Source organism: Python bivittatus, unplaced genomic scaffold (genome assembly GCF_059951505.1).
Source record: "Python bivittatus isolate LINGU-HERP-01145 unplaced genomic scaffold, Pbiv_v1 ctg000320_np1212, whole genome shotgun sequence".
In the NCBI taxonomy this organism is placed as follows: Eukaryota; Metazoa; Chordata; class Lepidosauria; order Squamata; family Pythonidae; genus Python; species Python bivittatus.
In genome coordinates this window covers 14,259,460-14,273,491 of record NW_028277052.1, presented here as the reverse complement: position 1 = coordinate 14,273,491, position 14,032 = coordinate 14,259,460, and the positions used below count along the sequence as shown (strand labels likewise).

Sequence of the window (14,032 nt, the reverse complement as noted above, 5' to 3'; positions counted from 1 at the left end):
TTCTCAAAACACAGTCTAACCCAAAGTAATACATCCGTGCCTTTTCCTCTCCAAATGACATCCTAAGGAACTATTCTTGCAAGCCAACAAGAATGGCCTTTCCTGGCTCCAAATCCTAGATGTTGGTTTGGCCAGGCTGTCTCCAAAATGTTCACCCCAGGCCTTCCAGACTCCACTCAGCTCCACCGTTTCCTGTTGGATCACTTCTCAAAACAAGTCAGCTCCACAGATCCAAACTAGATGGAGATGTGAAATCTGAAACCCACATCTCAGTTCAAACACAGCTTCCCAAAGAGACGAAGAGGTATATAGAGGTATATAGCTTTCAACTCCTTCCAAATCCTCTTGAGCCTGTCCCAGGGAAACATAATTCCAGGCCTTTGGAGCCATTCTTTGGTGAAGGTAAATAGAAAGGTGACTTAACGTGATGCTGGAATAACATCTGTCATCCCAATGATCAAGAGGACTTGCATTCCTCGTAGCTAGACTGTTCAGAAGCCATGCTGAGTTTATTCATATACCAAGATCCACTCCCAGAAAAGGTGGCAATGCCATCCCAAGGAGGGGAATTTGTGTTTTGAACTGGGCTACTTTTGCTGGGGGTGGGGGACCACACCATCTTACAAGATAATTCTCTGCAGGAGCAAGTTCTTGACATAAGGTTTCTCCCTGCCATTAAAACACACACCCTGAAAAGAAAAAGTAATTCCTAACCAAAGTACAGTTATGGAAAGATCACCGTCTCTAATAGATTTGAAATGTCTATGCAAAGAAGGGGGAAAAATGCAAGGGGAGGGAAGGGAAGGGGAGGGGAGGGAAGGGACGGGACAAATATGAATGGCAACAGCTGTCCTGTCCCTGGGTGATGGATGGGGCCAGACTGATTTCCTCTTGCTCTGACTTTCTAGAAGGCAGAAAGCACAGCCTCCCAGTGGCCTCTTGGCATTTCTCATCCGCCCGAGGGGACGAGAGTGCCCCCCCGAAATACAGTTTTCCTATTTCTTTTGAAAGGGGAGGAATATTCTGTTACACGAGCCCCTACTTACTAGTAGTTGAAAGTGGCACTGCCCAAGCACAGCTTCTGACCGCCCCTGCAAGAATTACAGCCCAAATCCTTCTAACTTACCGCCAATAAAAACAGCTTCAGCATTGCTTTCCTAGAGGAAACCTAATAGCCACTGAATAAACAGTTTCTCCACTTCCGTGCTGAAGGCAGACAAAGTGCGTTCTTGAAACCTGAAGAAATTAAACCCAAGGAATTTTTTCTTGGTTTAATCCAGCAACTGGAATAATCACCTTTTTTGTTTCCTGGATCCAGTCAAAAGCAGAGAGGGTGAGGCTCTCTTTATTAGTCCTCTCCCCTCGAAACAACTGGGTTTATTATTTATTTATTTGGGACTAAGGTGCTGACAATACTCCAAAGGTGACTTTGGAACCTGACAAGGTTTCAAGCCTATGCCTCGCATAGCCCAATGCTTCCCAAAAAGTTTCAGAAAGACGCCACGGGCTTCCCATCCTCAAAAAGACAGCAGGGAAGTATGTTAAAAGGTTATCACTACTTTGTCAAGGCTAGGTGTGGCCCTCCAGATATTGTGAAGTACAACTCACAGTAGCCCCAAGCAGGGTGGCCCCCCGGCCATGCCGTTGGGCTGTGAAAAAAATGCTCTTCAGAAACATCCAAAGTAGCAGATACTCTCTCTGGAAAGGATCTCAGAAGGAACCTTTGAGCCATTAAATATACATTTTGAGGTTGTTTTCCCCATCTTTCAGGGATAGGAGCCTTTAATTAACCAGAAGAAATTACAGCCAAAGGAGGGGAGAGTGGGCAGGCCTTCTGGGCAGGGAGGTGGTCTTTCTTTCCCCAAAGCCTTACCCCCGATGTCAGCCAGGTTATGGAGGATGTGGAAGAAATCAGGCTGGCTCTTGCTCTACCCATTTCCCCACTGCTTTCAATAGATTGGCTCCCTTGTAAGAACAGCATTCATTCTGCATAACCAATAGCATCTAATTGTGCCTAATAAGAAATATGTTTCAGCAGACCAGTGGTTGCCCTGTTAAGACACATGCACCCTTCTATTTTGCAGCTTTGTGGCATGTTGAAATCTACATGTTTGCAGCAGCCTTCTGGGCACCTTCTAGGAGAATCAAGTTGTACTGCATTTAACAGAGATTAATACTGTTAAGTATGTACGGACAAGATTGCAATCAAAGGCTGTGTATGGATGATCACCTTAATCTTGACTTTCCTGAATTAACCCTCTTTTCAGGGTTTGCATGACACACTAAATCATAAGTGCACAGGCTGCACTAGGCAGAAAGATGACTTTGATGGTTTGAGGCATGGTGTGTTGTACGAACAGGGGTGAAGACCCTAACACCCAGTGTTGCAAATAGGTGAAATAACCTATCGGGTTTGGCTTTAAAAGGACTGTTTTCCTGCCATTTGTGCAACAGACACTGATAGAATTAATGAATGCCCCTCAATCAGCTTTCTCCAATCTAGTGCCTTCAGGTTTGTTGGCCAGAAATCCCTCCTAACATTAGAGGTTGAACTTGAAAAGGCACCTGAGGAAGGTTTCTTGAACCAAAGAGGCACAGATATTTTTCTTAGCTTTAGTAGAGCCCTTGTTCGGTAATGCAAGGACGACCCATCTGAGGTCTTCCAGATATTTTGAACCACAAATCCCACAATCCCTTTGTGGCGGGAGCTGAAGTTCAGAACATCCAGAGGACACCATGTAGCCTGCCTCTGCCATAATAGTTGTGGTGTCCAACTAACACCCAAGTGGTGGTGGTGGTGTTGTTCAGTCGTTAAGTCGTGTCCGATTCTTCGTGACCCCATGAACCATATCACGCCAGGCCTTCCTGTCCTTCACTGCCTCCCTGAGTTTGCTCAGTTTCATGCTCATTGCTTCAGTGATGCTATCTAACCATCTCATCCTCTGCCGTCTTCTTCTCCTTTTGCCTTCCATCTTTCCCAGCATCAGGGTCTTTTCCAAAGAGTTCTCTCTCCGCATTAGGTGACCAAAGTATCTGAGCTTGAGCTTCATTATCAACCCTTCCAATGAGCAATCAGGGTTGATTTCCTTTAAGATTGACTGGTCTGACCTCCTAGCAGTCCAGGGGACTCTTAAGAGTCTTCTCCAGCACCACAGTTCAAAGGCATCAATTCTTCGGCGCTCAGCCTTCTTTATGGTCCAGTTCTCACAGCCATACATTACTACTGGAAAAACCAAGTGACCTGGGTTCAAATTCCTTCTTCTCTATGAACTTCACTGTGGTTCCTTGGATCTACCACTCTTTCAACCTAGCTCACTGGGTTGTTATGAGAATAAAGCAGGGGATGGTGGGATCTCTACAGAACTATTATTTCTAATTCACTAGCCTGTAGCTTTCAGTATACCAAATAAATGCACCATTCCACAGTTGCAAGAAGGATATTGCTTTGAAGATCCATTATTTGAAGAACACCTTGATTCATTTTAGCTTTCCAGTTATTTCACTTTATTTATGGCAGCTGTTGTAAAGCAAATTCTCCAATACTCTAGCTTGGCATGTTAAAAGTAAGGTATTTAACACTCATAAACAATTTATTCTTATCAAAGGATGTGTGCTCTATACATAGTGAACATCAAGTACGAAAGCTCTTTAAAAAAGCAAACTTGAGATTCAATTTTCTGCCATACTTCCACTTTTTGAGGCAGAAATATAGAGTTAGCATCGTAACTACTCCATTCTTGCTCTTTGAGAATTAGCAAAAGGTGCCACCTAGTGTCTGCCTCCTCTCATTCTAGTTTCCCAGCTTTTTCATACACATGCACGCAAGAATACAAGCGTAAACATGTTCTCCTTTGAAATTTGGAGAAGATGGGAAACTATTACATATCCATCTAAAGCTCCTCCCCAAGATGACATCATGATTCCTTGAGAGGCTGTACTTTGCTTTGCACTGACAACCTCTGTAGGACAGATGGATGAAGAATTTGTGGGCTTGTGAGTCGCACAAAGCTTTGTATAGCCTGCCCATGACCCACACAATATGTGGTGAGGTCAGGACCCGTTTGGGAAATGGAGAGTGAGGTTAAGGGGAAAATGCAAGGTTTAAGGCACCCAATTGCCCCCTTGTTTCCCAAAACCCAACAGGTGAAAAATAATTGTTTGGGGACCAGCTCAGTCTTAGCGGTATGACCTCATGGGTCTACAAAAAGGATGCTTGCAAGCCACTTTTTTCACTCCTATCTTAAGTCTAACAGCACTGGGCACCTGACAATCCATTACTGATTTCCTCTTGGCAGTCTTCAAAAGTACCACCTGCTTGCCCACCTTCTCCATGTTAGTCTAGCTTGGTCCAGTCACTAGACTGATAGAAAATCTTCAGATACTGCCCCTAGAGCAAGGTGGTCCAGTAACACACTTTCTGAACATCTACACAGTTCTCACCAGACACCTGAACAAAACTGTCTTGGGCCTGGACATGGCAATAAAAATCCAAGCAGATGCGTGTCAATCTCTGCTCAAAGCATCCACAACACCACAGGACAGGAAAAGGAAAAAAAAATATATATGTATCTTTAATAGCTTAGTAACCAGTACAGTATTTTGATCTACAACTGGTTTTATTCTTAAGACAAAGAAAACACTGTGGAGATCAGGGAGTGGGATGGGTCAGTTTGGACTGCATTTAGCACTGCACCTACACTGTAAAACACTGGCTGGCAGGATGTTTTGTATCTTGCAGTTATATATTAGAATTGTGTCCAAGATGTGAACAACCAAGGGATTCCCACGATTAGGACAAAGGAAACTGGCTTTTACGTGGACGGGCAGTCTCACCTGGTAAGTCCAATGTACTCTGAGATTGCTACTGGCTGTTGAAAATTTCAAGTACAGTTCAGTCCCATAACCTGCTACCTTTTTAACTGGGGTGCTGGGGTTAAATCTGGAGCCTTCTGCAGGTCAAGCATGTGCTTTATATCACAAAGGGCTCAAAGACACACCACTAAATTACTCCAGAGATGCATAGAGCTAGAAGCTTTTTGTTACAGAGGACAAAGGAAAGAATGTTTTTTTTAAAAAAAAATTAACACATATTTCTACCATGGACTAAGATCACTTACAGCATGAGGCCAGGCCTTGAAGTAGATTGTCAACATGTGAGTTACAAAACAGATTCCACTGTAAACATTTTCACCAACTGGGGTTTGCAGAAGGAAGGGTGAATACTCTGATAGATCTTTAGTGATGCATTCTGTTTCAACAAGAGTTTTGTCAAGATGCACTTTCTGAAGATGGGGGCACAGTATATACAGTGGGGGATACAACCCATCATTATTTCCTAACACTCCAGACCCCAAATCTGCAAAGAGAGGGCTTGGCGTTAAAACGCAGAAATTCCATAGTTTGCCCGGGAGAACCATTATTTGCACATGTGCCGTTTCCAGTCTTGCAATTCCATCTGTCTCATCACGGGTGTGAGCACAAGCGAGCAAATCGTTGCTGGCTTTCTGTTGAAGGCTGCTTCATTTTGCAGCCCTGCCTTTCCTATGGAAGGATGATAACGAGGGAGAAGGGTTTCTCACCCAGCAACCCCTCAATTTGCCCCGTGAGGTAGGTCAGCCCCATTTCTCATATAGGGACCAGGCACAGCACGGTTAAGTGATTTGGCTGAGATCACCCTGCACGTTAGCAGCAGAGCCAGCGAGTTTCTTGGCTTTTACAAGCAGACCATCCTGCTTCCTATCAGAACCGTTCCAACCTTTAATTGATCCAAGTAAAGGGGCAAGAAAAAGGGACATTACTTTATAGAGCAAATGCTAAAACAAAGAGCTGATCATCAGTGTTGGCAGTGGCGATTTTCAGAACGATTTCAGCCCCAGCCTCTTCCAAATCTCAAAAGCAGTGGTAGGTTAATGGACAAGGGGATCCCTACCCATCTTTCCCCCGTGTGCTACTCAGCAAACCACTCAAGCTGAGCAGGTTTTCTGAAAGATTAAGAGAGCAAGGATGCTTCGGTCTCCATGAAGCACAGAAGTTGACCCATAAAAGCTTTGAGAGTGGGAGAGTGGAGAATCACCTTTCCCTAAGGCAACCTTGCTTCAGGGGGAAGCAAACCAGAAACGTGCCTCTGATGAGAAATGCGTCCTGGTCACTCTTGGAAATGGTGTTCTGCCCAGACCTAGTAGGGCTTAAGTCAAATGGTTATCCAGGGTAGCTCCTTAAAGTCACCGCAGTTAAAGTACTGAAGTGCTTGTCAACCACAGGTGCTGCTGTGTTTTTTTATAAATGCAACCTCAATGGATATACAAGAATAAAGGTACAGGTGCTGAAGTGCCTGCCACACCCACCAGTTACCTGCTCGTGCCCCGCTGCGGTCAGCACAAAGCGTCAAGTGCCTGGGTATCTGAGCAGATTTTCCCTGCCATTAGTTCTCCTTTACTGTCAAATTCTCCAGTCTGTCTTTGACCTCCTTCTGGGTCTTGTCGCTAGAAGGTTTGTTGGGGTAGCTGCGCTCTCCGAAGATTGTGCTTCCAATTCTGACATTGGTAGATCCAACTTCAATCTGTGCACAGTTAAAGGGAGAGGAAAACCACTGTTAGGAGCAGCAGTGTCCATGACATGAACTGGAAGAACCTCTTTCTCCCTTAGCTAGGAGTCTGGAGCTCTTTGTTAGGAAAGCCTCGATTAAGAATGGGGATTCCCAACCTTGGCAAGTCATAATTCTGGGCTTTGAAGCCCTCATATCCCTTATTTGCTACCGCTGAGAAACACTGGTTTTAGGCAACTGGTGGGATAGAACTGAGACAGCCTGCCTCACGGGACCACTGATCAAAAGGCAACAGTAGAAAACACCTAAGCCAATCAAAATGAATGAATCAAAACTTTGAATGCATACAAAGCTAATTTATAGGGGCACGATTGGAGGCCATCGTAATTGATGCACAATGGTAAATCACATGCTTTGCGTCCCCCAAAACCCTCCAAGTTCACTTGCTAGCAGTTCTGGGTAAAAAATTGCAGCAGCTGGTGCTTGGCTTTTGCTTGAATAAATCCAAAGACAAAGCGCTTGCTGCTTTCTAGGCCAACTGGTTCCACTGTGTAACTGTTCCTTAGATAACAATGGAATAGACAAACCATTCCAGCTAGCTGGAAATGAGTTAATTCATTTACTTATTTTCATTTATAGTATGACACATTAGGAGGGTACTAGGTTAGGAAAGCTGACCTAGAGCCTTTATTAGCATCCTTCACTGGGCAAGAGGAAAAGAGAAAGAGAAGAGAAAAGAAAGCAAAAAGAAAAGAAAAAGGTTTCTGATAATCTGTGGCAAAGATGACAAACAGACTTACTGCATGTTGAAAGTCTGTAGACATCCCCATGCTCAGCTCAACTTTTTCAATGGGGATATTGAGTTTTTCACACAGTTCTTGACGCAGAGATGTTAACATCTGGAGAAAGGAGGTCGGGTGGGGGAGAGAACACAGCTCAATCTCTTCCTTAAAAGCCAAGCCTTGCCTACAAGAATTATCTCTCAAGATCACACCCACCTGGAAGTCAGGATTGGGACCCTGACTGAGATCATGCCCAAAGCTTCCAATTGTCATCAAGCCAACGAATTCTAGGTTGGGACATTTTTGAAGGATATGTTCCACTGTTGTCACTGCTTCCTCAGGTGGAAGCCCATGTTTACCTATGCAAGAGAACACACCATTGCACTTTCCATGGATGGAGTTCTTTGCAGGAAGACCCTCCAGCAAGACGTAGATGCATTTACAATTAGGATAGGAGGGACTCCTTGTCCAAGACTACTGAAATCACAAGTCCTACTGACACACCATTCCTCCACACTCAGGGAGAATGACCTTGGGACCATTCGCTGGCCGTTTAACCACCTCAGCACAACTGGTGTGCTATCTGTAAAGGGAAGCCCATAAAATAAGTTGCTGGGGTGTAGGTTTTCCAAGTGATTTCAAACCCAAATATTTTAAGGTTCTGTGTATGGACACCTGCAGGCCCATGCCTCTTGCAGATATCCTGCCAAACACTGCAAAATGTCAGATGTCACTCCTTTCCAGCCATTGAGTGTGTACATTGGAAGTTCTCAAAAATGAGTTTCTCTACCTTACAGGCAGCCTGACAAACCAGCCAAAACCTTATTGTGACTCAAAATCATGTTCATGTGTGTAAGAACAATACCTGGTCTACTTACTAGTTTCTCCGCTGGTGTTCACTTGCACCATAATCTTTAGCTTTTCAGAAGAGCTCTTCTTCTGCCAGGAACTATTCACCTTGTCTGCCAGTTTAATGGAATCCACTGTTTCCAGCATAAATAGGTTAGGCACCACTAAACAAATAAAAAAGGATCTTAGCAAATATCATTTGTGACATACGCTGGACAGACCCTGCTGAGAAACATACCCTGTCATTCCTAGATTCAATACTAAGTGGTTAGTAAGTTATGAAAGTGGAAGAGGGCTTGCCCTCACTGACACTTAAAATATACCAAATTAGACTAAAGTATTTCAGTGAAGTAATTGTGTATTTGTTCTCTGCCTATCCATGGTGCAATGCATTTCCCCAGGACCCATCTCCTTGCACTAATTCTAAAAATCCCTTGGATAGACCTGTCACGTTAGTCATTTATGAAGCACCCTCTATATAGATGGCACAAAATAATTAAATATAGTAAGACACCAAATGTAAAATTGAAGACAGCAATTCCTGGGATTGGAAAGACTTGGAGAGTATCCACAGAAGAAAGGGGAAAGTGACCTGCTCCTTGCCTAATGCAGTCTGATCACAAACACTTCCTATGCTTTATTTCAACACCCCTATTCAGACAACTAATTCACACACCCAATGCCATTATCTGAAATTCCAAAACAAAGACAGGCAACAGTGAGACATGCAGTTAAATTGAACAGGCCTGTCTTGCTATGGTAAGCTTTTCCCAATCTCTTAAATCAGTACTAAAAGCAGATATAATTACCAATCAGCTTGTTGACATTACTCTTCTGCAGGTGGCCAATGAAATGCCATTTAATCTCCGGACAGGAAGAAAGAATCTGAGGTAGAGACAAGGAGTGTGATATTCTGATTTGAAGCTAAATGGCATTGTTTTACACTTATTTGTGTATTTATACTTTGATTTTCTCAAGCAAAGTACCATATAAAAGGCACACAGGATTAAAAGTCACAAAATAATTCCTATTTTCAAAGAGAGACACAAATGTCAACCAAGGCCTTAAAAAAATACATGGGTATGGTTGTGTGTGTTTAATTTCACATAACTGCTACTGTTAATAACCCCTGGCCATATTCCAGAACAGTCCAGATGAGAAAATTATTTCAAATTACTAGGGGTCTCAAGGAAAAAGAACCACTTTGTTCAAAATCATCTCTCATTTAGACGTAGACCAAGCTGCAAAATTTCAGTAGAGAGGAATCTTCTGCAGAACAAACGAGTAGTCATTTTATTCAAAGAGTGGTATGTTCTACACTGATCAGGATATTGACAACTCGCAGATTTCATCTAAGAAATATACATAAACCTACTTACTCTGGAATCGGATGCTTTTTCTAACAATTCTTGGACCTACAGAAAATAAAAATATCCAATTAAGATTTGCAAAGTTTACTTTCATTTACTTTACACAAATCATCTGTAGAATTCTTCTTAGGTGAGGCAATGCAAGAAAAAGAGGATTATGAAAAGTATAGTACAGGAAAGAGAAGAAGCTCCTGCCCAAATTGCACTGTGTGCCCACCTGCTTATTATTATTATATTTATTATTATTATTTTTATTATTATTATTATTAACTATTATTAATTATAAATTATTATTGTCCTGAATACAGCACCATCATTGTACACATAACATCCAACAGAAGTGCAGTGCCTTATACTACTGGCCCACGCTAATTTATTAGGATTACAAAAACCAAATTAACTAGACATGTGTATCCTCGCCACTATACAGTGATAGATAAATCACAAATCAAAGCTCTCCATTCCACTCAATAAAGATTTCCCCTCCATCTGCAACGTAAAGAAAGTTCTCATATCTGTTGGAAAGCACTCAGATCCATCTCAACTGCTTTTGCCACCTCCACTTTTTTCAAAGGAGGTTGCATTTTGCTGGAAGAAACAGTGAATGAGCACATATATACTCCAAGCAGCTGAAAAATAAGCGTCAGCCAGCAACCTTACTTGAAGCAACTCACAGATCTTATGTTAAAATATATGCTAAGATGTGCTAGTACAGAATGCACGTTTTCTCTTCTTTGCTTGAGGAATGCTCAGCCTTATTTAACATGAACTAACTCCGAAGACAGGTTCGTGGAGAAGTCATTAGGATGGGTCCTAGGAGGCTCATCCTGTCTTTCAACCTTAGATTAAGCCAGGTACTCACATAGTTTTCTCCAAAACTGCGCTGCCCATGGTTGTAAGCCTCAATGACCATTTCTGCCGGTTTTGTTTTACTGACAGCCACTAAGCGAGGCTGCATGGTAGGTAAGCTCTGCATTTGCAAAGGAAAAAAAAAAGGATGAGCAAGTCCATACAAGTTTGCTCATAGCGTGATAACTGGAACGAGGACAGCAATCACAGCAGATCAATAAACCTATCAGATAATGACTTCTATCTCCAAACAAAAGGTGGGCAACCTGGTTCCCTTCATATTTTGGACAACTTGCAGAAGCTTTGTTCAATGGCAATGTTGCCCATGGCTCGTGGTAAATGAAATCCAAAATATGTGGAGAAGACCAGATTGCTTACTCCTGGAACAAAGCACATTCATATATTATTTATTTATTGGATTTATATACAGGTAGTCCTTGACTTATGACCACAGTAGGAACCGGAAAATTCATCATTAAGCAGTGCAGTCATTAAGCGAGACATCACGCGACCGTGACTTGAGATCTTCCCTGACAGCTTCCCCACTGACTGTGCTTGTCAGAAGCCAGCTGGGAAGGTCACAAATGGCAATTACATGGCCGCAGGATGCTGCAACTGTTGTAAATTTGCAACAGTTGCCAAGTGCCTAAATTGTGATCACGTGACTGCAGGGACACTGCGATGGCTGTAAGTGCAAGGATTGGTCATAAGTCACTTTTTCCAGTGCTGTCGGAACTTTGAGTGGTTGCTAAACGAATGGTCGTAAGTCAAGGACTACTGTAGCTGCCCACCTCACATACGTGACTCTGGACAGCATACAATAAGCAACCAGTTAAAACAATTAAAACAACAGTTTTAAAAACAGTTAAACACAAATACAAATAAAAATTAAATTAAAATTACAACCACGGGAGAATGGACCAGTATCTTACATACAGCATAACCATCTTGCAGGCTCCCGTTTCTCTGAGATCTCCAAGCCTGCTGAAAAACCAAGGTTTCAGGGATGTCCTATATTCACTTTATCTCACCATACTGATGAATAATGTGTGAAAATAACAGCCTTATAGCGCCTTAAAGAACGCATTAAAATCCACTGGAAGTTTTCACAGAGGAAAGGACGCTGCATCCTCAGATACGAGTCAGATTGAACACAACGGAACGTATTATTAGAGAGTCAGGCTCGGGATTAACGACTCCAACTAACAAATTGTGCTAAAAGGCAAACGCTTTCTCGCTTCATCAGATGCACAGAATGGCTAGGCAGATGTTGGGTTTCAACTGGGGTGAGTTCGGGAAAGAAGAGACCGGAAGGCAGGTCGGTTACCTTCCCTCCCCACACCCCAATTTAAATCCGGTATCAGCCTAGCCACTCTCTATGCAGCTAACAATAAATTAAGAATACCTATATTAACTGATTTATTTTCTGTGTATTGTCGAAGGCTTTCACGGCCGGAATACGATGGCTGGTGTGGGTCTTCCGGGCTGTGTGGCCGTGTTCTGGAAGTTTTGTTTCCTCCGGCATCTTCAGACAGCAGGAGCACAGACAGGAGCAGTTCTCTCTGTGCCCCTGCTCCTGTCTGTGCTCCTGCCCTCTGAAGATGCCGGTCACAGGTGCTGGCGAAACGTCAGGAAACAAAACTTCCAGAACACGGCCACACAGCCCGGAAGACCCACACCAGCCAAGATTTATTTTCCTTTGCGTATTTTACGTATTTTATTGTAAGCCACGCGGCTAATAACAATAATAATAAGACGTTATGTTGTGTATTTTACGCCTTTTATTTCTTGCAAGCCAGGCAGCTACTAATTCTGTTTGTGATTGTATCTCGCGCGCGCTACGTCTCTTCGGGCCAGCCGCCCGGGCGCCTCTGCAAGTCGGGTGAGCGAAGACAGATATTCGCCCTGCTCTGGGCGGCCAGGGAGGGAGCCGCGGTCGGTCCACCGCGCGCGTCGGGAAGGGCCTCCTCCGGCTCCGCCGCCGCCTCCCGTTCAGGGACCGCGGCTGGCCCGCCTTGCCCGCCCGGGAGGGCTCCAGAGGTTGGGGACGGCGCCTCCCGCCAGGGTGGCCTCTGAGGTTAGGCGAGCGGTGGAGCCCCAGCCCCTGGAAGGCGCCCGTGCACCGGAGGCGGCCTGCGGAGAGCGCCGGCCGCGCGGGAGCCGAACCGTCCCTCCGAAGACCGCGCGCAGCACCGATTCGGCGACACGCACCCCGCGAACGTGAGCGGGGCCCCGGCCTTTGACCCCGCCCCCGCGCAGCGGCGCCCTACCTGGGGCCTCCGGGCCGCCGCCTGCTGCACCTGCTCCCGGACCGCCCGGAGCACCTGGGGCAGGCCTTCCCCGGCAGCCATGCCGGCTCCCCACATTCCTCGCCAGGCCTCCCCTTCCTCTGCGCGCAGCCCCTCCGGCGTCCCGCGTGCGCCAGCTTCCGCCACACAGGCGGGGGCCAATCGTCGCTCGAACTCGCGCCCGCCTCACCCGCGGGATTGGGGGGAGAGGCCGGAAGGAGGCGGGGCGAGAGTGGCTGGCCGGCCCTTAGCTTCGGCCATTTGGGAAAGGTCGGGAGGGGGAAGCGGGGGAGGGGAGGGGAGGGGAGGGGAGGGGGGGCGACCTGGCGGCTCGAGCACGCATGCGCACCCCAGGCACGCTCAAGGAGGGCTCCGGGCGTGGGTGCAGCGCTCGCACGCGGGCAGTCCGGTCTACGGCGGTGGGGTGGAGAACGCGCGTGCGCGGACAGCGCTGCACGTGGCGGGGTTGTAAAGACGGCGAAGCGCGAGGTTGCAGCCCTGCTCCTATTGCTTAATTCTCGTTGCAACCTTGCGACCCGAGGTTGGAGTCCATCTTCACCTTCCCTAAAGATTGCTCCGGCGAGGGGCCTTTTCTCTGGGAGGCGTGCGGCACCCTCGCCACCTTCCCCATTTTCTAAGGTTGCAGCAGATGCACGGGTGGGTTGCCCGCCCAGGAGTTTGCCGATTTTCAGTATCTCTGGAATCTCTTGGTTCCCCGCCGCTTACACGGATCCTGCCTTTTTGTTCCCTTCCCCGTTCCAAGTTTGGCTGTTTCCGGACGGCTCGTGGCTTGAGCTCCAGGAGTGCCAAGGGAGGGTGGTCCGCGCCGGTTGATGCCAGCCACGTGTCCTGGGCGTGCGGGTGCAGATACCATCTTCCCCTTCCGAAAACACCTTGCCTTGAAAACTGCAAGGACTCGTCCAAGCAGTCACCGTAGAGTCGGTAACGACTGAGTGCGGATAAAAAAAAAAAAATTGAAGGGGTGGGGGGGCGGTTCAAGGATTCCAGGCAAACCTGCCATTCTAACGGACCCGCTGAACCGATGGGGACAGCTTGTTCAGCAGTCAGATGCTTTTGGCTTTAGCATACTGCGCTACCCCAGCCAACTGCGTTTTACTTAATAAACCATTGTTAGGTAAACCACAATGTGTGAATACAGCTGCCACCGCCATCACCCAGCCTTGCTCCCCAGCTGTTGTTGGATTACATCGCCCATCATTATTGGGGCTTGCCTAGAAGATCAGAACCCAGTGATCCTTTCCTCCAGAGCATAAAGATTTATAATGCAGTAGTGAAACACACGCTTTCCACTTTATAAAGGCATACGTTATTTATATCTGAAGTTCAAAA

The 14,032-nt window shown here is 45.7% G+C and overlaps 1 protein-coding gene across 1 annotated transcript; it reads right to left on the bottom strand.

Moving 5' to 3' along the window:
• Positions 1–4,553: 4,553 nt before the first annotated feature.
• PLPBP (pyridoxal phosphate binding protein) lies at positions 4,554–12,956 on the bottom strand. The gene is made up of 8 exons (XM_088139133.1): positions 12,665–12,956; positions 10,408–10,515; positions 9,555–9,590; positions 8,985–9,060; positions 8,205–8,339; positions 7,543–7,685; positions 7,345–7,443; positions 4,554–6,559 (listed from the first exon to the last, which is right to left on the bottom strand). The coding sequence occupies exons 1-8, from the start codon at positions 12,758–12,760 to the stop codon at positions 6,422–6,424; spliced, it is 831 nt and encodes a 276-aa protein (XP_087995259.1). The 5' UTR covers positions 12,761–12,956; the 3' UTR covers positions 4,554–6,421.
• Positions 12,957–14,032: the final 1,076 nt, after the last annotated feature.